Source organism: Nycticebus coucang, chromosome 22 (assembly GCF_027406575.1).
Source record: "Nycticebus coucang isolate mNycCou1 chromosome 22, mNycCou1.pri, whole genome shotgun sequence".
Taxonomy (NCBI): domain Eukaryota; kingdom Metazoa; phylum Chordata; class Mammalia; order Primates; family Lorisidae; genus Nycticebus; species Nycticebus coucang.
The window spans coordinates 20996333-21021160 of NC_069801.1; the positions used below are offsets into that span (position 1 = coordinate 20996333).

At 49.4% G+C, this 24828-nt stretch overlaps 1 protein-coding gene across 1 annotated transcript; it reads right to left on the reverse strand.

Moving 5' to 3' along the window:
- Window positions 1-2323: 2323 nt before the first annotated feature.
- TENT5B (terminal nucleotidyltransferase 5B) lies at window positions 2324-9344 on the reverse strand. The gene is made up of 2 exons (XM_053577072.1): window positions 8894-9344; window positions 2324-4193 (listed from the first exon to the last, which is right to left on the reverse strand). Exons 1-2 carry the CDS (start codon window positions 9155-9157, stop codon window positions 3174-3176), a joined length of 1284 nt encoding a protein of 427 aa, XP_053433047.1. The 5' UTR covers window positions 9158-9344; the 3' UTR covers window positions 2324-3173.
- Window positions 9345-24828: the final 15484 nt, after the last annotated feature.

The window sequence follows — 24828 nt, forward strand, 5'->3', positions numbered from 1 at the left end:
ACCTCTCCTGGTGACTTAGATGGCTGCAGGAATTGTCCCTAGGAGGCAAAATGTCAGCCACTGAGTCAACGTCTTTCTCACACCTGGAAACACTACTCCACTCCCAAACACACTCAGAGGCATGCTCTTGCTACCGTGGGCTCTAGTCACCACGAGCCACAGCTAGTGTCACATGTACATCAAGAAAATGTACATCTTGACACACTGTTACACCCTGCCATAGTCATACATAGAATGACACATGTCACAGTAATGTCAAACATACCCTGTTGTCTCATATGTGTACAGGAGAGGTACTGTCACAATCCTGTGAAATCAGTGTAGGGGCAGAACAGTTCAGAGGCCAACAGCAAATGGCTCTGGGATTATACAAATCTCTTCAACCTCTCTGGACTGTTTCTATGTAAGATGGAAATAACGCTTCTCTCGTATGGAGTTGTTGTGGGAATGAAATGAGAGATCATGATCCAGGGGACTTTGGCATGGTGGCTGGTCTGGAGTTAAGCGTTCCAGGAATGGTGGCTGTTATGGTGTGCTCCAGTCTCACATACCCCTACTTCCTCATGCCTGTGTTGTGTACCAGCAGCAGCGAACACATTTACCCACACACAAGGCCAGCCGGGCACCCTCAGGTGCACATGCCAGAGCACGTGTACATTCACAGGCAAGGCCTGGCAAGCTCCTTCCCTAGATGCCTGCATGGTTCACTTCCCTAAGGCTTTGTTCAATCAAATGTCACCTTTCAGTGAGGTGCACTCTGATTTCTCTTTCAATGTGCAAAGCCCAGCACTTCTTTTACCCTGCTGTATATATTTGTACATATCACTGACCTTCTAAGACTATAACTTTTGGTTTTTCTGTCTACCCCACTGGAATGTAATCTTCACAAGGAAAGAGATCAGTTGACTTCTGTTTGTTGATGTATTTCCAATCCCAGAATAGTGTCAGGCCCATGGTGGACTAAATGCAGTGTATGTATACACGTACCACATGGGTTTCTGACTTTTTCACCCCCTAAAACAAGCATTTCCAGGTGAACCCACTCCCCAGCCCAATAGCTAAGACTGTGTGTTGATGCTGTTGAGAATGCCCTCGTGCCAAGGCTCGGATGGTCAGCTCTGGTTGTAGGACAGACTTAGTCCTTCTCAGGACCTAGTTGGGCGGGCATAGCTGAGATGGGGTGGGAGGCTGTTTTCAGTCGCTAGGCAAAGGAAGTCTTTCCACCAGCCCTTCTAGCCATTGTGAGCTCAGCACCAGAAGCACCCAGCAGGGACCCACAGAGCAGATGAAGTGGCTGGATTCACCCTGGTGACCTAGGGCCTGCTCTGCAGCCTCATTTTTTCCACCCTGCCTGGAACCATCAAAGTCACCACTTCAGAGGACCCTAATGAGTCTGAATCTGTTAAGGGCTTTGCAGTCTCTGGATCAAAGAGACTGGGTAAACAGTGGGCAGCGTCCAGGCCATGACTGGCTGATGCCCTGAGGCAACGGCTCCTTAGGAACTCTGCAGCTGACACTCCCAGATAGCCTGGGAGTAGCATGGCTCCAACTGGGTTTGAAGAGACCTTGCCCCTCCAGGAGATCTGTTTAGAGCAGTGGTTCTCAACCTTCCTAATATGGTGACCCTTTAATACAGTTCCTCATGTTGTGGTGACCCCAACCATAAAATTATTTTCATTGCTACTTCATAACTATAATTTTGCTACTGTTATGAATCATAATGTAAATATCTGATATGTAGGATGGTCTTAGGCGACCTCTGTGAAAGGGTTGTTTGACCCCCAAAGGGGTCGCGACCCACTGGTTGAGAACCACTGGCTTAGATTAAGCCACAGAACACCTGGCTTGTGGGTGAGGGAGGGACTTACTGCCAGGTAGAATGGCCCTACCTGGGCTCAGGCTCTGGGGGACCCTAGAAGTCCCCAAGTCTCAGCTGTCATTACTAGCAAGGCCTCCAGTCCAGATTCACCTAGTTTGTTCTCCAGCTACCCCCTGGACAGAGATGGGGTAGACCCCTGAGTACTGGAGAATGAGGCCAAGTCCAGACCTAACAGGACTCCAGGTAGAAGACACTGAAGCATTTACTCTTTGACAAGAGTCCTAGACCTGCTGAGGTAACATGCAGGTGCAGGTCACACATGTAGACATAAGCCCCAGTTGTCAGGTTGGTGCTAAGTATTGAGGGAAGGAGGGCCACTCCCCCACCTCCACAAATGTCCCCTCCTACAATACAAGCCACATATTCAGACTGGGGGAGGCAATTGCAGCTCCCACAGCCATGGAAGGTCCTTCTCCTGGGAGAAAGCATGGTGCCAGGCAGGTGCCAGTGTAGACCATCTTTATTGGCAGGTGTTAAAGAGTGCAAAATAGCAACACATCTAGAAGGATAGAGAAGGAGGTGGGGGATGGCTCCCTTCCCTTATGTGAGAGCTTGTAACCAGCCCAGTATGGTGGGAGCACTTGACTTTACTGTGGCAAATTTAGGCCCAGAACCCTCCAAACTCCCAGAAAGAGGGCTGTCTACAATATAAGGAAGGGAGCAACACACTGGAAGGGGCCTGGGCTTGGCTCCTATACATGGCATATCTTAACCCCTTGAGAGGAAGGCTTCACAGCTTGTGATGTGGGTTTTAGGAGACCAGGCTAAATAAACCTATCCTTCCCCAAACCCAGGTCTCTGCCTCATGCCTCTACTCCCCTCCTCCCAGTGACTAGCAAGGTTGGACCACCAGGCCCTGTTAGTGGTCCAGCCTGACTCAAAGTGAATAGTCCCTATAACATACCATATTTTAGCCAGTGTGTGGGCTTTAGGCCCTCAGAGGCTGCTGGGATCACTGTGCATGGCCCTTGCAGACCATGGAAATCAACCCAAGGTGTTGGGCACTGAAGTTTCCACAATTGATCCTCAAATGTCTCTGTACCCCATAATCATGCTGGTCCAAAAGTGTGGTGCAACCACCAAAGGATCTCTTGTCAAGAATCCCAACTTGCCCTTAATCCCACAGGGGCCCCACTCAGGGAGGTCTGGTCTGTTCCACTGAAGGCCCAACCCTGCAGCAGTGCTGGGCTACCTGACACAGGCTGCCTATCTCTGGTTATGTCCTCCACACACTCCTAGAGGTCCTACCCCACCCTGTGAGGCCCAGTCCCCACCCCTCTGGCCAGGGTCTGAGTCAGTTACAAGGTAACCACGTGGGATAGGAGTGGGCCCGAGCCAGCAGAGGCTGCACGGGGGTCACGTAGTAATTGACAGTGGCTGGCACAACCCGGTCGGAGCCTAGAGGACACCAGGCCAGGGCAGCGGTGGCGGCTGGACCCTGCTCAGCGAGTGCCTGGAGTGCCATCGTGGCAATGAGGTCCAGTGTCTGGCGGCGCTCGTGGTTCATGAGGCACACGGTGCTCTCGTTGACAACCCGGTGCAGCGTCACCAGACAGGCATAACGGCGGGCAGTGTCTGCCCCACTGAAGTGGGCCTCCAGGTAGCGCTCCAGGGTACGCTGCTGCTCCACCAGGTCCGGGAAGTCGATGAAGAAGCGGGAACACATGTAGCGCTGCAGGGCACTCACATCAGTGCTGGGCCGTGGCCGGAAGCCCCGCACCAGGAGGTGGCAGTACTTGAGAAGGCCACCACCACGGATCTCCTCGGGGTTGCGTGTGGCGATGACACGGTGTTGCAGGTGTTCCAGGGCCTCACTGAAGTCCCCATACAAGCTCTCACCTGTCACTGTTGGGTGGAAGGCCTCAGACATGGGTGTGGGTGAGCATTGGCCAAAGAGCAGCAGGGAGTCAAGGATAATCTGGAAGGAGTCTACGCTGAACTCGAACTGGCGTCTCACTGAGTCCACAAACTTGAGCTCTACATTCTTGCCGCTCTTGTTAGACAGTGAGATGAGGCTCCAGCGGTCTGTGTCTGTGCACACTTTTACCAGCTTCTGCACATATGCCTCCTTGAGAGTCAGTGGTGTGATCTTGGCTCGGTTCACACCGGCCGGCAGGAAGTCTAACAGGCAGGCCAGCACCACTGCCTTGGTCAGCTGGAAGGACTCCTCGCTACGCAGGTCCACCTGGAACACCAGGTCCAGGTCCTTGTAGCCCAGGCCGCTCTCAGGATGCAGTACGTGGCTGGCAGCAGAGCCATGAAGCCTCACACTATGCACACGTAGTCCCTGTTCTTCCAGGCTGCTGCGGACTACCTGCAGAGGGGAGGGGTGGAGGGAGTGATGTCAGGAGCCTGGGGCCTGGAGGCCCACTCAAGACTTGCAGTCATCACAGTAACATCAACCACTGTTGGCCACTAACCAGCTGTTGAGCCTTTGGAAAGTCATTTAACTCTTTAAGCCTTGATTTCCTAATCTGGACAATGACCCAGCTGGAGCAATGACTCAGAAAGAACAGCATTAATAATAGCAAACCCATGCCTAGAATTTTCTAAGCACCAAGTCCTGATCTAAGCATCAGGACATAAAGATATAAACACACTTCCTCCTTACAGTAACCCTATTATTCCCACTTTACAGATGAAAGTACAGAAGGGCTGAGGAATGAGCCCAAAGGCACCCAGCTGGTGAATGCAGAGGTGGGAATTAAACTCAGAGTCCAGATCTTAACCACTATGCTATTCTCCCTCCTTAAAACTGCAAGTATGATAGTTTTGTGCCAGGCATTGTGCTAACTGCTCAAATGTGTTAGGAATATATTTGGCAATTCACATTAATTACCACATTAATCCTCAAAATAATTCTGTGTTGTAGTATTATTATTCCAATTGACAGATGGGGGACCTGAGGCACTGAGAGGTTAAGAAACATGCCCAGGGTCAGAGAACAGCCAGGTTGAGACGAGAACCCTGGTTAGATGGATTCAAGTCTACACATGTCCTTCTGACTGTGATGCAGTCATCCTAATTCACTCTTACAAGGACCCAGTGAGGCAAATAAATATACTCACTTTGCAAATGAGGAAATAACTAAGGCTCAGGGTAGAAGCCATTCAGAAGTGGCAAGGCTACAGGTCAAACGCCAGACCCTTTGTGCTGTTAGGAGAGGGGATGGGTTGAGATCTGAGGAAGCCACCCAGGCCAAGAGGGAAGAGATGAAAGACTCTGTCTGAGGGCTGCCTGCAGACAGCCCCCAGGTCTGATGGTACAGAAACATGGCAGGTAAATCTACAAGTCTTCTTGGACCTGTTCTTTTAGATAGAGGCATCTCCCTGGGCTGAGGCACCAGATGGGGGAGAAGAGTGAAGCTGAGGGTCAGACATTCAGCTTTCTCAGCAACCCAAAGTTGTCCCCAAAGTGACCAGGCAGCATTCCTGCCCTGAGTGCTTCTGCTACCCCACCTTGCTGCTAAGTCAGCACCCAGCTACTAGCTGGGCTGTCCTTGCCTCCCAGGGAATTACTGCAAAGAATGCACTAAGTGCTGAGGAGGCAAGCGTGGTGGGGCAATTGGAGGTGGATGACTCCCTCTAGGAAGACTTCCGGGAGGAGGACTTGTACCAGGAGAAGATATTGCCATGGCAATAGGGGTAAGCAACTGGCCCTTAGGAACATGGAGGGGATGGGGGTGAGGAGTAGGGGAGGTTAAGCACCTAATGAGTGGCAGGCACTGGGCCTTCTCACCAGAATCTATGAGGGATGGATCTTATGATCTCCATGCTACAGATGGGGAGACTAAGGCTCACAGGAGTGAAGTCACCTGCCCAAGATCATGTAAAGGTGTCTTCAAGCCCAGGTATGGTTGACTCCAAAGCCTGCCCTCTTTCTACAACATTACAGCCCTAGGATTCAGAAGGAGCAGAGACCAGAGACTAATACTCCTTCCCTTTCAAAATTTCAAAGTGAGGGCAGCTCTCAAGTCACTGAAGCCTAGAGCCAGAGTAGCTGGGGAGCAGGAAGGTGAAGGTCGGGGATGCCTTGGCCAGACAGAGAGGGCTGGTTGCCAGAGTGGCATTACCAATGCACTCCCTGTCAGTTGGCAGCTGTGCCTACATGGGATGAAGATCTGCAGTGTAGACCAGCCCCCTCTCCAAGTCCCATTAGAGCTGACTGAGCCTTACTTAGTATCAGCTTGCTTCCAGACTGGTGCCCAACCCAGGGCATGGCATCTGGCTCGGTGAGTAGGTAGCAGTACCCTTGTTAATCCCCTGTGTCAGGGCCATGGGACCAGCTGTGTCAGCCAGCCAGCGGCTGTTGCCTCTTTCCCAGGTGTGACTATAGCCAATTTGGCAGGCGGTCTCCAGATACTGCCACACCCAAGGACTGCAGGGCAGCTTGAAGTTTCCTGAATCAGACTTTCCAGCCATGAAGGGGGCAGTGACTGCACCCTCCTTTTTCCTGTATCTGCCCTTCCCCAGTAACAATCTGCTCCAGGTTGTTACCTCAACCTGCAGGGAGACTGATAGGACCTGTCAGCCAGCACCACCTAATGCAAGCCCTCTGGCTGCAGTTGGAGAGATCAGACTGTTTAGACCAGCAGTTCTCAACCTGTGGGTCGTGACCCACAGGAACTATATTAAAGTGTCATGGCATTAGGAAGGTTGAGAACCACTGCTTTAGACAATCCCCTCAGCCCAGAGAAGGCAAGGGACTTGTCCAAGGTCACACAGCCAATATATGGCTGAGCTTAGTTAGAACCATCCCTCCAAGAGCTGCAGGCTAGGGAGTGGGGGGTGCCTACAAAAGGGTGGGTCTAGCTGGGCGTTGTGGCGGGTGCCTGTGGTCCCAGCTGCTCGGGAGGCTGAGGCAAGAGAATCGCTTAAGCCCAGGAGTTGGAGGTTGCTGTGAGCTGTGTGAGGCCACGGCACTCTACCGAGGGCCATAAAGTGAGACTCTGTCTCTACAAAAAAAAAAAAAAAAGGGTGGGTCAAGGTACAAACAAGAACATCTCCAGCTACTTGATTATTGCTGTAGGCAAAGCCTTGTGGGGGTGGAGAGAGAGAAAGGTTCCAGTTCTTGAGCCATAGGACAACTCAGCACTGTTGAAAAGTCCAAAGGCAACAAACAGCACTGCCCTCCTTCTCCTCCCAGCCCCCCACAATGGCACTTATTTCAACAGCTTTTGAAGCTGCCTGCTGCAGATTCCCTCCAAGACTCTCTTCCCCGTGGAGGCAGCTGTGCAGGCTGGGTGAAGGCACCTGTTCCTTTTGGATTCTGAACCAGAAGGGTGTTGGAGAGCAACCCAATCTATCCCAACTGAACAAATGAGGACATTAAGTCCAGCAAAGGGAATAGACAACAGTCCAGGCCCTGAACCCAGATGTCCAACTACTCAGTCTAGCTCTGAAGTCTCTGCCACCCTTCCCCATCATAGCCATCCTTGTTCTGTGATATCTCAGAACAAGGATGGTCTTAGAAGGACATGGTAGTACCATCACATTGTAAAGACAGCTCTTATTGACTTTAGTCACCCCACTTGGCTGGGAGTACCTGAAGGCAAGGAGGCTAGGTCCTAGTCACATCTGTGTCCCTAGTATTCTGACAGGGCCTAGCACAGGGCAGGTACCACTAAAGGCAGTTTGGACCTTTTTGACAGGGGCAAGGACTTCTCCTCCAAGATACCCCTTGTCCCTGCAGAGGGGAGCTGCTATACTTGGCCCCACTTTCCCCTCTTCCCATGCTTGGGGCCACCATCTTGGAGGTGCGACAGCTGGGACCCCAGGGTTGACCTCACTGTCCTGGGGAGAAAAGCCTCAACTAGTTTCCTAATCACCCAGTTGACAGTGAGCAGAGCAGCCCAGGAATGCCTCAGTGAATAGCATTGGGCTGTGGGTGAGTCAGCCCAGGAGAATCTGCCTGCCCCCCAACTTCCTTGTTTCTCTGGAGGGAGGGAGAGGTAATCCCTCAGCAAGCACCCTTCCCCCTCTCCTGGAAGCTAAGGTAGCAGGAGGCAGGGGAAGGCCTGCTTCCCCAGAAAGAAAATACGTCAGTTGGCAGGAATCCACACGATTTGTCCCTGGATTTACTGATTTCTTTTATCTGGGGACTCCCCAAAGACCTATCAGTTGAGCTTGGGAATCAGAGAAGGGGAAAGAAAACCTTGAACCTACTGTAGTAACTTGCTCCTGGGAAGACCCAAGATTCCCTGGGTTTGATTTTCACCTTATTAGGTAATCTTAGGTAGTTACTGTCCCTCTTGAGGCCTCAGCTTCTTCAGCTAGAAAATATACAATCATTACCATCTTCTAATATTTCAGAAAATGACAGCACCTGAGCTATACTGACGAAAGAGCACTTTGGGGATCATTAAGGATTAGGTAAAGGGAGGAGGTGAAGGCTGAAGGAGGAGGGAGGGGCTGCTAGAATTCTCTTCTGTTTCTCAGGGAGAGGTGGAGCTTGTGGCCTGGGTTGGCCTTCATTTCCAATCTTGGAGTGGGAGTCCCTGCCAGGATTTCTGGGCTTTTCCTGGTGTGGTGGTGATGGTGTATAGGGAGGTTCTTGAGCCAAAGGCTGTGGGAGCACAAGGACAGACTGCCCCTAGAACCTTGAAAGAGGAGAGGTGGGGTGAAATCCAGGGATGAAAAGTTGGGGATGAGTCCAAAAAGTTATTTTGGACCCAAGGATGCACACCTATCTATCTGGGGCTGCACAGCATCTTTTGTCCTAGCAGGCAGGGCTGTTTTTCCTAGGAAGCTTACTCCATTCTCCTCCCCTCTCTCAGCCAGAATCTGGGTGAGTGGTCCGCAGGGAGTCAGGGTTTCCCAGGTAAGGGGAAAGAAAAGAAAAGCCAAGTGGGGACGGATTGTTAGATGCAGGGGGAAGAGTTCTGTTGTAACATTAATGCGCTGTGCAATTGTTACAATCCCTGATCCCGTTCCTCAGTTTCCCTAGCTGTCCAGAGAATCACAGGCTCCAAGGACCTCCAGATTTCCCCACATCTTCCGCCCAGCGGCCCGTCACCTGCACAATCTGCTGGGGTTGCACGCTCAGCGTGGGGAAGTTGCCGCGCCCGTGAATGGGAATCGGCTCGCTCAGCAGCGCGTCCAGCCGCTTCACCTGTGGCCAGCTCAGCCCGCTCAGGTGACGTCCGGGGAAGGCCGACGAGGCCTCTGGGTCGGGGCCGCCGCCCGCTGGGGTGGCCCTGGTCACCGCCGAGGCCGCAGCCGTCGCCACTTGCGCAGCTGCCGGGTCCCGGCGCTCAGCTCCGCTCTCCGACCGCATCATTAGCCCGAACCCCAGAGCCCCGACGGCAGAAACCGGGGGGGTAGCTGAGGGGAGGAGGGCAAGAGGGGCGGTTGGGCAGGAGCCAAGGAGGGGGGCGCTGATGCAAGGACCGAACGGCAGCGACGGAGAGGTAAACCCAGGGCACACCACTGAAGACAACGACTAACCGACCCTAGAGCCTGTAGCCCTGGGTCCCGCAGACTCTTATAGGCCGCGGGCGACATGCCTATTGGTCCAGGCAACTGTCACACAGCGGGAGCCGCCCCGCCTCTCAACACCCCTGCCATTGGTCGGCAGAGCTTTGCACGTGAGTCCTTGCTCTCTAGGAAGGTTCCGATTGGCTGGAACGCACACCCCTGCCCCGCCCTCCTCCTCTAGCTGAATTCCCACCTTTGGTCCTTGAAGAACTTCTGCACGCTGTGATTGGCCCAAGCGGGCCTAAACTTAAAGGCGCAGAGCCCTCCGAGGGCAGGTGGGAGGGAAGTGACCTGTGGAATTTGCAGCGGAGTCAGACCACTGAGAAATTCTAGATCTTTTGTTTGTTTGTTTTTGTTGTTGTGGTTTTGCGCTAAAAGAAATTAAGAAATTATCTGCTCTAGTCTTGATAATCTGTTATTTTCAGAAGCCCAAAGTGATAGCGCAACTGCTCAATTCTGCGCAGCGCTCATACGCTGCTGGCTTCTAGAATTGAGGAAAGGGTAGCAAACTGTTTACTGAGGTATATACTTTCTGATCACTCTCTTGATTGGTCCTTGCAAACCACATTATGACCAGCATTAATGTACCAATTTAGGAAGGAGAAAATCTTCTCAGAGAGGGGTTGTGATTGTTCCAATATCACAAAGCAAACTAGTCTAGCCTGGTCCCAAACCAGGGCTGTAGAATGTGTGGCATACTCTTTATGGGGCTAGTGGATAGATGATATGTTTACATGTTTTTCTCTCACATTTACAGAACTTAGAGAAGGCAGCTTATTATTGTTAATTTTAAACTCATTTTTTTTCTGGTTTTAAATATATGTGCTATGGCAAAAGGTCAGAATTGAGTCTGATTTATCACTGCAATATTTTATCTCAAATATAATTCTCCTAACATTCTCCTGTTCTCTCATAAGGCAGGCTGGGAAGGATAATATACCAATTTACAGAAGAAGAAACCAAGACCTAGAAATGGTCAGCCACATCCCAAGGTCACCAGCTTGACTCTGAGAGACCTGAGGCTAGAACCCAGGAACCTACTCTCAGAACATAGCAGCCACTTCCTCTTTCTGGAGGCCAGTCCAAATAAGACTTGACTGAGTCCTCTTCCCCCATCTTGTCTGGGATCAGGGGCTTCCTCTGGATCTCAGGGAGGAGCCCCATTCCTTGTTCTACTCTTTGGCCATGTGACCTTGGGCAAGTCTCTTCCACTGTCCTCAGTTCAGTTGCTTGCTTTGTTTTACCTTCTCTTGAAAGATAAGAAAGAGACTGAGTCCAGAGTCTCCAAATGCTTGACCTACAAAGTCTCCCCAAAGCTGCTGATGAAAGAGCTTGAAGCTCAACCACAGGGCTGGGTCTCACCCACACCTCCATGTCCTGGCAGAGGAAGGGGAAAAAAGGAAACTAACATTAACTGAATACTAAGTCACTTTACATACGTAACCTCTAATTCTTAAAGATACACTTGAAGATGGGGGATCATTATCCCCAATTTACAGATGAAGAAACTGAGGTTTAGAGAGGTCAAGTGATATGCCTAAGGTCATATAACCACTAATTGGCAGTATGGGACTCAAATCCAGGTCTTCTGACTCCAGACTCCTATATTTCAACCACTTCTCTTAGAAGAGTTGGCACATCAGTTATGCTTGGCACAGCCCTGGCACCACCCATAAGATCCATCCATTCATTCCTTTATCAGCCAACATATATACACTGAGCACCTACTGTGTACCAGGTGCTGGGCTAGGCCTTGAGAAACAATAGGCAAAGTTCCTACCCTTCTAGAACTTTCTAATGTTGAAAGATAATAGTCAAGTAAATGAATAAATTTTGACATTTCTGTTTATGCTAAGAAGTAAATATAATAGGGTAATGGGAGAGAAAACAATATGTACAAATGTGAGAGAGAGACAGCAAGAGAGGGAGGACTAGAAATATCAGTTGGACATTGTTAGATGGTATGATTATGAAAAGCCTCCCTAATGAGGTGACATTTCTATTGAGTCTCAGGGATCCATTTCTGCCCCAGAGATGGATCAGAGCAGCAGAGAAGGTACTGGGTTCACATATTCCTAGAATTCCGAAGGACCAAGCTAGAAGAGCCTTTGTCAATGATTTTATTCACTCTCTTTGCACCTTATAGATGTGGAAATTGTAAGAGGGATTTATCTCAGGAGCACTTGATAGACTGGAAATTTGGCAGGGGGCAGGGTCTTATGGGGACCACTGGTGCTGTCCTCATATGTTATATTTGAATCAAGTTTTCTAAGAAAGGAAACTCTGAGATCCTTTTCCTCCCTTCTTTCTTACTCTGGGTTAGGAAGAGCAATGAAAAAATTTATGGGTTGTCAAGTTGTGAATCACTCTTCACAACTGTTGACAGTTCCATTCCCAAAGTCCATTGTTTAAATGTTTGCCCAATCCCAGGACCTAAACATCATTGTGACTTGGGGATGTAGGAACCTGAGAGAGAGCAGGGATATAGCAGGGAAAGACCCCCCAGTCGGGTCTTTCATTTTCACCAAGACCTGCTTTTTTTTTTTTTTGAGATGATGTCTTACTCTGTGCCCTGGGTAGAATGCCATGGCGTCAGAGCTCACAGCAACTTCAGTCTCTTGGCTTAAGAGTTCCTTGGGCTCAGCCTCCTGAGTTACCCAGCTAGTTTTTCTGTTTTTTAAATAAAGACAGGGTCTCACTTTTGCTCAGCCTGGTCTCCAACTCCTGAGCTCAAGCCATACACCTGCCTTGGGTTCCCAGAGTGCTAGGATTACAATCTACTGTGCCTGGCCCAAGACCAGCCTATAATTGTCCTGTGAATAATGGGGAACATCAACTGGGATATATCCTGAAGGGTCCATTTGGCTTTCAGATATGAGCTTTCTTCTCTCTGTCCTACAAGTTTTCCATCTTAATTATGACTCTAACTGATTTTACTTTTTTTTTTTTTTTTTTACTTTAATCACCTTTTTCATTACAGATCCAACTGGTTTTAAAAGGAAACTTAGGCGGGGCACAGTGGCTCACACCTGTAACCCCAGCACTCTGGGAGGCCGAGGTGGGCGGATTGCCTGAGCTCAGGAGTTAGAGACAAGCTTGAGCCAGAGAGAGACCTTAAAAAAAAAAAAAAAAAAAGCCAGGTGTTGTGGTGGGCACCTATAGTCCCAGCTACTTGGGAGGCTGAAGCAAGAGAATCACTTGAGCCCACGAGTTGGAGGTTGCTGTGAGCTGTGATGTCATGGCACTATACCGAGGGCACCAAAGTGAGACTGTCTCAAAAAAAACCCCAAAGAAACAAACAAAAAAACACTTCAAACTAAAAGACAATTAAATACAAAATTCAAGGGGAAAAAAGGGAACTTAGCGTCTATGGTAGTTGAATCTTCCTGATATAGTCACTTTCTCTATCTGAACCCCAGTTTTCTTTTTTTTTGGTAGTTTTTGGCTGAGGCTGGGTTTGAACCTGCCACCTCCGGCATATGGGGCTGACGCACTATCCCTTTGAGCCACAGGCACTGCCAAGAGCCCAGTTTTCTATAATGTAAATGGGACTGAAGTCAGACTCTTCCATTCACACCTATTTGAGGTGGTGGGAAGGGAGAGGAGGTCCTGGGGAGACTCTTGGTCCCTACACTGGCCCCTCCTCAGCTTGGGAACCCCAGATGAGCATTCTGGGAACTGCTGTGTAGCTATACTACCAGCCCACGTGACTGAGTGGCTTCTATCTATGCCTGGAACTGTCCTAGGCATGTCCACACAATCTCTCAATTTTCAGAACATAATCTTATGACAAAGGAAGATCTTTTACTTTGCAGGAGTGGAAACAGACTCGGAGAAGGTCAGTAATTTGTGCAAGTCCCCACAGTTGGAAAGAGAGACTTCATACCCAGGTCTGGCTGAATCCCAGGGCCATGCCCTATCGAAGGCCTTGCCTCTGAGGGTGACTTAGTGAGTTCAGTTATACACAGATGATCCTCTTCCACAGAGGATCACCTATTCCCTCCTTCTATGGCTCTTGTCCTCCACCCCACCTCAGGTCCTCACGACTAAGGTAATGGAGCTTGTCATTACCAATAACTGTACCCCTACCCCACATAATTTCAATACCAAGTATCCTGTCCTAACATGACCCCAGTCTCGTAGACCCAATTCCAATAGTTCTTTCACCCACTAAGAATTGATTTTTCCATTTTTTTGGTCACTGTTCCTTGTGTCCTTCAAGTCCTTACTTTCCTCCTTAACTAGCTTAGATTCCATGGACCATTGCTATAATTACTTCCTTGCTCACTAACCCCCTTGCGCTGCTCTCATTAAATTGTAGGCACCTGTAGAAACCACGCTCTGGTTAATCCCACATGGCTGACTGAGGCTGGAGATAGACCCAGCCCTGCTGACTGGTCTCACCTGAACGTCCTGGCCTCTAGGGTCCCTTGGTATTTGCTGTCTCCCAGTTCTACCCTATGACCCGGGCTTTTCACCTTCCCATGTCTGCATGAATCCTTCCTCCATCACAATGGCTCTTTCCCATCCTCTCAGCTGAAGACTCTGCTTCCTACTTCACCAAGCAAATATAAATCATCAGGAGGGTTTTTCCTTGGATCTCAAGACCCCCTCAACCCATTTACCTGGGCCTGGGCTCCATTTTCAGCCTCCCTTCCTGTTACTGGATATGAACCTGTTTGTTCCTCTTTGGAGCTGCCCCTCCATTTATACAAGAGACCCTGTCCTCACCTGTTCAAGGACCTCACTCCAGCAAGTTTCCCTCTCTCACTGACTAGATCATTCTAATCAGCATTAAAACATAATTTCTTGGGCTGGGCGTAATGACTCACGCCTGTAATCCTAGCATTCTGGGAGGCCAAGGTGGGTGGATTACATGAGCTCAGGAGTTCAAGACCAGCCTGAGCAAGCATGGGACCCCATCTCTACGAAAAATTGAAAAACTAGCTGGGTGTTGTGGCAGGTGCATGTAGTCCCAGCTACAAGGGAGGCTGAGACAAGAGGATCACCTGAGCCCAAGAGTTTGAGGTTGCTGTGAACTATGACAGCACAGCACTCTACCCAGGGGGACAGAGTGAGACTCTGTCTCAAAAAACAAAACAAAACAAAACAAAAAAACCCCCCACCATTTCTTGGATCTCAAGAAAAACACAATAAAACCAACAAGCCCATGTCTGTAATCACAATACTCTGGGAGGCTGAAGCAGGTGGATCCCTTGAGCTCACAATTTCAAGACCAGCCTGAGCCAGAGTGAGACTCCCGTCTCTAAAAAAAATAGCTGGGCATTGTGGTGGGCGCCTAAAGTCCCAGCTACTTGGGAGGCTGAGGCAAGAGGGTCGCTTGAGCCCATGAGTTTGAGGTTGCTGTGAGCTATGACATCACAGCACTCGACCAGGGGCAAGAAAGTGAGACTCTGGACTCTTAAAAAAAACAACAAACCAAAAAGCCTCTCTTGACCCCAAATCTCCATTCACTCCTCCCCCACTTGTCTATATAGCACAGTGGTTCTCAACCTGGGGGTCGAGACCCCTTTTGGGGGGTCTAAGGACCCTTTCACAGGGGTCACCTAAGACCATCCTGCATATCGGATATTTACATTGCGATTCATAACAGTAGCAAAATTACAGTTACCAAGTAGTAACGAAAATAATTTTATGGTTGGGGGTCACCACAACATGAGGAATTCCATTAAAGGGTCGCAGCATTAGGAAGGTTGAGAACCACTGACATAGCAAAACTCTCTGAAAGCAAAACTCCCTACACTTGCTGCCTTCAGAGCTCTCCTGCTCTCTCCTGCCCAAACTTCAATGAAGCGTCTGTTCCCACCACTTTGCCAAAACTGCTTTAGTCAAGGTCACCAGTGACCTTCACATTGCTAAATATAATTATCAATTCTTTTTAACACCTTTACTGAGATAGCATTCACCTAACGTACAATTCACCCATTTAAGTGACAGAGTCTCACTTTATGGCCCTCGGTAGAGTGCCGTGGCCTCACACAGCTCACAGCAACCTCCAACTCCAGGGCTTAAGTGATTCTCTTGCCTCAGCCTCCTGAGTAGCTGGGACTACAGGCGCCTGCCACAACGCCCGGCTATTTTTTTTGGTTGCAGTTTGGCCAGGGCCAGGTTTGAACCCGCCACCCTCGGTATATGGGGCCGGCGCCCTACCGACTGAGCCACAGGCGCCGCCCCTATTCTGAGCATTTCATATAAATGAAATCATACAACACGTGGCCTTCTTTTTTTTTTGAGACAGAGTCTCACTATGTCACCCTCAGTAAAATGCTATGGCGTCACAGCTCACAGCAACTTGAAACTCTTGGGCTTAAGCGATTCTTTTGTCTCAGCCTCCCAAGTAGCGGGGACTATAGGTGCCCGCCACAATGCCCAGCTATTTTTTGGTTGCAGTTGTCATTGTTGTTTAGCAAGCCTGGGCCTGGCTTGAACCTGCCGCCTTCGATGTATGTGCCCTTTTCACGGAGTTACAGGCATCGAGCCATTATTTTCTTTATTGCCAAATAATAGTCTATGGGTATATGATTACCATACTTTATCCATTCACCAACTGATGGACGTTTGGGTTGTTTCCACTTTTTGGCTATTATGCAGAATGCTGCTGTGAACATTCATGTGCAAATTTATGTGTGGATGTATGTTTTCATTTGTCTAGGGTATATACTCAGGAGAAGAATTGCTGGTCATTAGGACATTTTTTGTTTAACCATTTGATGAAATGTCAGACAGTTTCCCAATGAAGCTGCACCATTTTACATTCTGACTAGCAGTGTTTGAAGACTCCGGCTTCTCCTCACCACACGTTATTATCTGTTCTTTTTGATTATAGCCACCTTGGTGGGTGTGAAATGGTATCTTGTGGTTTCTGACTTGCATTTTCCTGCGGACTAATGATGTTGATATCTTTTCATGTCCTTGGAGAAATGTCTCTTCAGATCTCTTGACTATTTTGCATTATTTATTTACTTTTATTTTTTTTTTTAGGCATAGTTTTGGTCTGTCACCCCAGCTAGAGTGCAGTAATGTCTTCATAGCTCACTGCAACCTTAAACTCTTGGGCTGAAGCAATCCTTCCACCTCAGCCTCTTGAATAGCCAGGTGTGTACCACGACGTCCGGCTAATTTTTTTCTATTTTTAGTAGAGATGGGGTCTCATTCTTGCTAGTGATGTTCTTGAACTCCTGAGCTCAAGAGATCCTCTCACCTTGGCCTCCCAGAGCACTAGGATTACAGGAATGAGCCACCGCACCCAGCCTCCTTTACCATTTTAAAATTGTGCTATTTACTATTATTGAGTCGTAAGGGTTCTTTACATATTCTAGATATGAGTCCCTTATCAGATATACAATTTATAAATTTTTCTCCTGTCCTAAATGGCAGTTCTTAGTCTTCATATTTTACTTGACCTCTAGATTGCCTGTGACACAGCTGACTCTTCTTTCTCTGAAACTCTCTCCCTGGTGGTCTAGTGGTTAGGATTTGGTGTTCTCACAGCTACAGCCACAGCCTGAGTTTGTTTCTGGTCAGAGAACCAAAAAAAGAAAAAAGAAAAAAAAAAAAAGGAAAGAAAAGAAATTCTTAAATCACTTGGTTGCTAAGACACCTCACGTCCTGGTTTTTCTCTGATTTCATTGACTGCTTTATGTGGTTTACCACTTATCTGCTGATCCTGTCAAGAGTGAAATGCTCCAGGATTCACGCTCTGGTTGCCTTCTCTTTGCTCTATCCCTTGGTGATCTCATCCAGTCTCAAGCTTTAAATACCATCTCTGTGCTGGCAAATCCCAAATTTATATATTCCAGTCCAGAACTCTCTCTCAAACGCCAAGCTCGACTCATTTATCTAATTTTACTCAACCTCTCTACTTGCCTGTTTATAGTTGTCTCCAAAGCTGACTCCTCAAACTCAATGACTCCTCCCCTAGCAATAGCAACTTCTAGATCTTGGGCCAAAAACCTGAAGCCACTTTCCACTCTGTTTTCCTCTCATGCTCCACCTTCCGGTTTGTCAGCAAGACCTTTGGGCTCTACCTTCAGAACACAGATAGAATCTGACTGGGTCTCACTCCAACCCCAGCTTACTGCCACCTCCATGGTCTGAGCCCGGGGCCATCTCTCTAGGATTTTTGAAGCCTCCTGGCTGTTGTGCATGTCTCCTACAGTCTGTTTTCAATCCTGCAAGCCAGAGAGATCCTTATAAAGCACAAGTCATATCATGCCATTTTTTAATGCCTCCCTCTCACTTGGAGTAGAAGCCAAGTCCTTCCAGTCACCTCCAGACTCCCCTCCCTTACTGGTGGCAGTCACACTGGCCTCCCTGATGTTCCTGAAATGTGCCAGGCCCACTTTCACTTCAGGGCTGCTTCTTCCATTCCTCCAGGTCTTTTTCTCAGCACTGTGCTATACTCAGGGGAGGCCTTCTGTCTGGCAGCCACTCTTCCAGGGAAGCCCCACTCCCAGGGCAGCAGCTAGTCTCTTCTCTATTGTTTCCATAGTGCCTAACACCCTCTGCCACGCTGAGTATTTACGCATTTACTGCCTATTTCTACCTTGGAACAGAAGTTCCAGGAGGGGAGCAATTTTGTCTGTTTTTGTTTTCTGTGTAATCCAGCACCGTGAAATGTGTGGCTGCTCAATAAATATTCATAAAATGAGTGAAGGGGTGTGTGTGATTTACTTGACACCTATAATGCCAGCACTCTGGGAGGCCAAGGTGGGTAGATTGCTTGAGCTCAGGAGTTGGAGACCAGCCTGAGCTAGAGTGAGATCCATCTCTAAAAATAGCCAGGCGGGTGCCTGTAGTCCTAGGTCCTTGGGAGGCTGAGGCAAGAGGATCGCTTGAACCCAAGAGTTTGAGGTTGCTGTGAGCTATGACAACATGACACTCTACTAAGGGCAAAAAAGTGAGACTCTGTCTCCAAAAAATAAAAAAAGATGAGTGAAGGGATGATTAAGGAAGAGAGGAAGGGGTGCTCTTAGATTCCTGGGGTGGGACTTGGAAGTAAGCCCTCCCCAACATCATTGAAAGTTGGTTCCTGTTTTCCCAGCCCAGGAAAGCTGGTGTAGTGGGACTCCAAAGCTCTGGTTCTTTCCCATTTTGGCCTCTTCCTGGCTAGGTGACCTGGGTGCAAATTTCTCTCCTTCGCTGAGCCTTGGTGTCTTCATCTGTTCATTGGGACATCATCACCTACCTCTCGAGGCTAGCATAAAACCTCCAGGATTTGAGCAGTGTCCAGCATGTGGTCTGCACTCAAGGCCTGTTTGCCCTCCATGGGACAAGTGCCAATTTGCTAACTTGGTGCAAACTTCAGACAGGTGTGGGTATTTTAGGGAGCAGGGGTGTGGGTAAGGAAGAGAGAGGGAGACCAGAGAAGACAAGGCCCTGAGAGAAAACCAGGAGGACTGAAGGCTAGACTCAGAAGGACAGAAGAGGCACCAAAGGCAGAGCTGCCTGCTGCTGTGTGATACTCGCAGGACAAGTGTTTTGACCTCACTTCCCTCAGGTGTGATGTCGCTCACAAAGGCCATGCCTGCCCAAAAGCCCCGTCAACCCATCCAACTCTGCCTGGAGTGGTGAGCAAGTGCATTTCATGTTTGAGGAAACTGAGGCTCAGGAAGGTGATTTGGTCTCTGTCTCATCTCTCCTGCTAGAGTTGAAGCTCCTCAGGTTTGAGTGCTGCCTAACAACCATGTGTCTCCTCAGAGCCATGTTGCTGACTGAAAACAGGAGTAGGTGCTGTCAGTGGGCTCCTAGCCCTAGCAGATTTTATTCTTCCTTTATAACAAATACCTTGCAATCTTCTTTTCTGTAATAGAATGCAATTCATTATAGGATATAGATAATATATCTTACTTATATACTCCTAATTTTGAAAAAAAAAAAAGCAACATCCAGCTGAAATGTAAAGAAATAAAAAGAAAATAATCTATAAAGTCTCTCTTTTTTAAACCTGTAAAAACAAGTCTGGTTTGGTGGCTCACACCTGTAGTCCCAGCACTCTGGGAGGCTGAGGCTGGAGGATGGCTTGAGCTCAGGAGTTCAAGGTAGACCTAAACAAGAACTAGACTCCATCTCTATAAAAAAAAAAAAAAAAGAAAGAAAGAAAGAAAGAAAGAAAAAAGAAAGAAAAATTAGCTGGGCTTTGTGCCCCGCCTGTCCTCCCAACTACTTGGGAGGCTGAGGAAGGCGTATTGCTTGAGCCCAGGAGTTTGAGGTTACAGTAAGTGTGATGTTGCCACTGCACTCTAGCTGAGGCAATAAAGTGAGACCTTGTCTCAAAAGAAAAGCAAAATCAAACAAAAAATCTGGGAGACTCTTGCAGAACAGGGCTGCAAATCTGAATGTGCGTGAGAGTCACCTGGGGATCTTGTGGAAATGCAGATTCTGAGTCAGCAAGCTTGGGGAGGAACTCCAGAGTCTGCATTTCTAATCCACTCCCAGGTGTCGCCAGCTGCTGCTCCTCCGCTGCAGATCTGAGCGGACCAGGTTCGAGGGCGTCCAGTTCCTAGCTTGGGGGGCCCCGCCCAGAGACGCCCCCTCCTGGGGCAGCCCAGGAAAACGCCCTCCCTCCGCTCCTCCAGATTCCCGGCATCCACGTGGCTGGGCGCCCGCTGCCGAGACAGCAGTTCCCACGGGAGGGGCACGCCTCAGGGAGCGGGCCGCGGGGGAGGGAGGGAGGCCCCGCTCCGTCCCGTCCCGGGAATTGCTGTTCAGGGGGCGGGGCCTCCGCGTCTCCCGCCCTGCCAGCCCCATCCTTGTCCGTGCCCTAGCTTGGGTCACTAAATCCCTGGAGCTTTCATTGACTTGCCGCTTCTCCCTTCCCTCCCTCGGTACTCCTCCTCTCCCATGGCTCCTTCTTCCCCTCTACCCTCAGTCCAGGGCTGGGCCCCAAGAAGACCCAGCTGTTCAGGGCTTTCCTCCCTGCAGGCAGGAGGTTTGCCCATGGCTGCAAGTCTGGACAGGGCAGGAGCAGTGGGTCCTGGGAGAAGGCTCTTGGCTGTAAGAGCTGGGCCAGGCTTGTCCTCTCTGGGCTGTTCTGGGAGTCAAAACAGTGACCCATGACAACCTAACAACTACCTTCCCTCCAATGAAGACTGCATTCTACAATGGGCTTTTCTTGGCATCATCACTTTTCATTCTCACAAACTTGGTGTTATTACCATTTGGCAAATGACAAAACTGAGGCCCTCAGAGGCCAATTCACTAACCTGAAGTATCAGAGGTAAGAGGTCATTTCAGGACTTGAACCTGGGAGGCTATATGTGTTCTAGAAGAAGCTTCCTGGGTCTCCTGGGCCTGAATTATCCAGGAAGTTCAACCTGTCCAGCCCTTGAACATGGGGCTCTAAATTTCCATCAGAATCCTTCAGGATCCTTTTTTGCAGTTTTGGCCAGGGCCGGGCTTGAACCCACCACTCCTGGTCTATGGGGCCGGCGCTCTACTCCTTGAGCCTCAGGCGCTGCCCGTCCATCAGGATCCTTAACTTGGGATGTCAGAGCTGGAATGCTAAACTTCTCATTATACAGATGAGGAAACTGAGGCCCAGAGAGGGAAAGGATCTTGCTCAAGCTCACAAGCCAGATAAGACCCTAGCCCCTATTCCTTAGGCTCTCTGATGAAGTGTCTGGGGGCTTTCATAGCTCCTTCTGCATGGGGACCTGGGGCCTGTGTTTGGGTACAGTGGGGAGGGAGGAGTTTAAGACAAGGATTCTCTGCCTGGCATGGTGGCTCACACCTGTAATCCTAGCAATTTGGGTGGCCGAGGTGGGTGGATTACTTGAGCTCACAAGTTTGAGACCAGCCTGAGCAAAAGCGAGATGCCATCATTATTACAAATAGAAAAACTGAGGTAAGAATATCCCTTGAGTCCAAGTTGGAGGTTGCCATGAACTATGACACCATGGCACTCTACTCTGTCTCAAAAAAGAAAGAAAGAAAGAAAAAGGACAAGAATTCTCCAAATTGAAGAGGGAGTCCAGAATGGGAGGGAAGATTTAATACCTCTGAAAATATACTCTGCCTTTAGGCTTTATTTCCTAAGAGAGAGATATGTTACTAAGGCAAGAAGGAGGTGATAGTGGGTTTCAATTTGGTTTTGTTTATCACTGTTTTGCTCCCCGGGCAGGAGGCTCAAGCCTCAACTGCAGAGGTGAGAGATTCTGGACAATCCCACTTTGGGTCTTTCTGTCATGATTCTGGGGTCGAGTGGGCCTCTGAGAATGTGTTTTCTATGGCCCCATCAGGGCACAACCCAGGACAGGTGGGGCTCTGTCTAGCCTGGGTGGAGATCTTTGTCACTGAGTTTAGGTCCATTTATGACCAAGATCAGGGCCTGTCCTGGCATCAGGAAACAGGGAGAAGCTCTTAGTTCCTCATAGGATAGAACCAACCCAGGATTCCTACTCCCGGAGGGTGAGTCAGGCAGCTGGCTTGGAGCCCACAGGCCTGAGGCTCTTGGGCTAGAGCAGAGGCTCTGGGTGAAGCCTAGGTACCCTAGTTCACCATTGGGTGGGGGCCCATCTCCCCCCACATCCTCCCAATTCCTCCCCCCCCAGCTTACCCACCAGAACTCTATGGATGTGGTTGGCCGCCTCATGCTTACAGAGGCAAGTGGTGCCAGTTCTTTCTAGTGGCAGCTGGACTTGTGGGGTCAGCTTCTCTAATTGTCTTCAGGGCTCTGTCCTGAGGTAAACTGGCTGACTGGAAAGAATAACCAAAAGCAGCTCGGCGCCTGTAGCTCAGCGGCTAGGGCGCCGGCCACATACACCGGGGTTGGCGGGTTTGAACCTGGCCCGGGTCTGCCAAAGAACAATGACAACAACAACAAAAAATAGCCAGGTGTTGTGGTGGGTGCCTGTAGTCCCAGCTACTTGGGAGGCTGAGGCAAGAGAATCGCTTAAGCCCAAGAGTTTGAGGTTACTGTGAGCTGTGACGTCATAGCACTTTACCGAGGGTGACATAGTCAAACTCTAAGAAAGAAAAAAAAAAAGAATAACCAAAAATCCTCCACTGTGACTGATGTCAAGCTGCCCACTTAACACTGCAGAGGTGGGAAGAGGTACACAGAATCAGTTCTTGAAAGTCAGTGGGTGCTGGCTCTAATGTGCCACTGGCTGTGTCCCAGGACAGCCTTTCACAGGGCCTAGGAATGGGCTGGGGTCCTGCTGGTTTGCTGGGTGCCCGGAGGGTGCCTGCTGTCTCTGTGCCTGCTGGTGTGGAAGTGACCACGATTATGATTGTGGCTGTCATTGTGATTGTGATGGTTGAGGCTTCAGTTACTGGTGTCTTCTCAGTGACAGGAGAAGCCAGTCAAGGAAGAGCCTCAGTCCCTCAAGGGAAACTGCCAGGTGTCCAGCAGCATGGGAGCTGTATTACACTGTATTACAGCTCTATCTGGGACACTGGCAACCTGACATAACCTCCTCAGCACACCTGCAGTCACTCTCCCCCTGCCCTTCAAGTAGTGACCTGGCCTCCTCCTGCATGGAGGAGACAGAAGCCCAATGTGGGTAACACCCTACCTCACCTCCTGAATCTGTATTCCTACCTGTGCTGTACCCAACTTCTTCCTCCTGACTTTGACCTGAAGACAAGGCCCTTTTTTTTTAGACAGAATCTCACTATGTTGCCTGTAGTAGAGTACCGTGAGATCACAGCTCACAGCAACCTCAAACTCTTGGGCTTAAGCGATTCTCCTGCCTCAGCCTCCCAAGGAGCTAGGACTACAGGTACCTGCAATAACGCCCAGCTATTTTTTTTGTTGCAGTTGTCATTGTTGTTTTAGCTGGCCATGGCTGGGTTCGAACCCACCAGCCTCGGTGTATGTGACTGGCCATAACCACTGTGCTACAGGCGCTGAGCCAAGGCCCTCTTCTTACCAAAGGACAACGCTTCCCATCGAAGACTGGAATAAAATACCAGTTCTTTCTGGGCTGACTCTGCCCTCATCTCCTCCTCCCACCCCTGGCTCTTTACCGTTGCATACCAATGTGGGGAGTCAGGAACATTTGAAAATACCCCCCCATTGGTATTTGACTGTTAAATTCTGGCTACAACGGACCATTTTTCTGTTCTAAAAATACAAGCTTGCTTTTGCCTCAGGGACTTTGAGCTTACATTTGCCCCCAGTTCTCCCATGTCTGGCTCCTCCTCCTCCTTGGCCTCTCCCTCTGAAGGAGGCTCCCCAGTGACTCCCCATCATTGGCGGCTCAGTCCTGCTGTCTGCATTTTCCTCGCTTGTTTTACTCTCTTCCCCACTGCAGTGTAGGCTCCATGAGGGTAGCGACCTCATCCTCTTCTGTACCTGGTATGTGGGGGGAGCCAAATAAATGGATATGAAATCAATGCATAAATGTCTATGTTTGTTTGAGCTTTATTATCCCTGGGACATTGATAATACCTTAGAATGCCAGGCCTGGTTTCTTCTCTCCACCAGACTATACAGGGAAGGCTATACAGGGCAGAATGTCTCCTCTGTACTTGGGCCAGGATGTGAAGGATAGACCACTACCCTGCAGGGACACTGACAGCAGAGAGTTCTGGGTGATCTCAAGGGGCTTTGAGTCTTGCTAAGGTTGGAAGGGCCAGCAGCCTCCGATCTTGATTTGTTTTTGGTAAAGAGGGCAGGAATCTCTCTGTTTCTTCTTCCATCCTGACCTCCAGGCTTCCTCACTGAGCGGACTGTTGTTATTTTCTGCCTTCCCTGCATCCAAACATCTTTTCTCTTTGGGGAGAAGTCCCCACTGCATGAGTCTGGATGGACATCAGGGCCCCATTGCATGAGTCTGGATGGACATCAGGTCCCCATTGCCTAGTACTGAAGCTGAAGGGGACCACAGACCTCTCTGCCCACTCCCTGGCAGGAGGACATGGGCACATAACCTGGGCTCGGCTAAATGGATGTTTAAGCTCAGGGTTTGGAGTGAGTGAAGCAAAGCCAGGAGGGTAAGAATTTGCTCAGAAGGGCAGCACCTATTGCTCAGTGGGTAGGGGGCCGGCCCCATATACCAAGGGTGGCATGTTCGAAATCAGCCCTGGCCAGCTAAAACATCAGTGGCAACTGCAACAAAAATAGCCAGGCATTCTGGCGGGCACCTGTAGTCCCAGCTACTTGGGAAGCTGAGGCAAGAGAATCGCTTAAGCCCAAGAGCTGGAGGTTGCTGTGAGCTGTGACGCCACACGGCACTCTACCAAGGGCAACATAGTGAGACTGTGTCTCAAAAAAAAAAAAGAATTTGCTCAGAAAGGTGACTTTTGGTTACAGTGGTCAATACAGTGACAGTGGTGTTTAGATGTTTTGCAGTGGACTCGGCCTGTCCAGTGCTGTCTGGGAACCCCAATATCTTTGTTTTCTTCACAGGTCAACCAGAGTCAGATTCTTTTTTTTTTTTTTTTTTAGCGACAGAATCTCACTTTATTAACCTCAGTAGAGTGCTGTGGCATCACAGCTTACAGCAA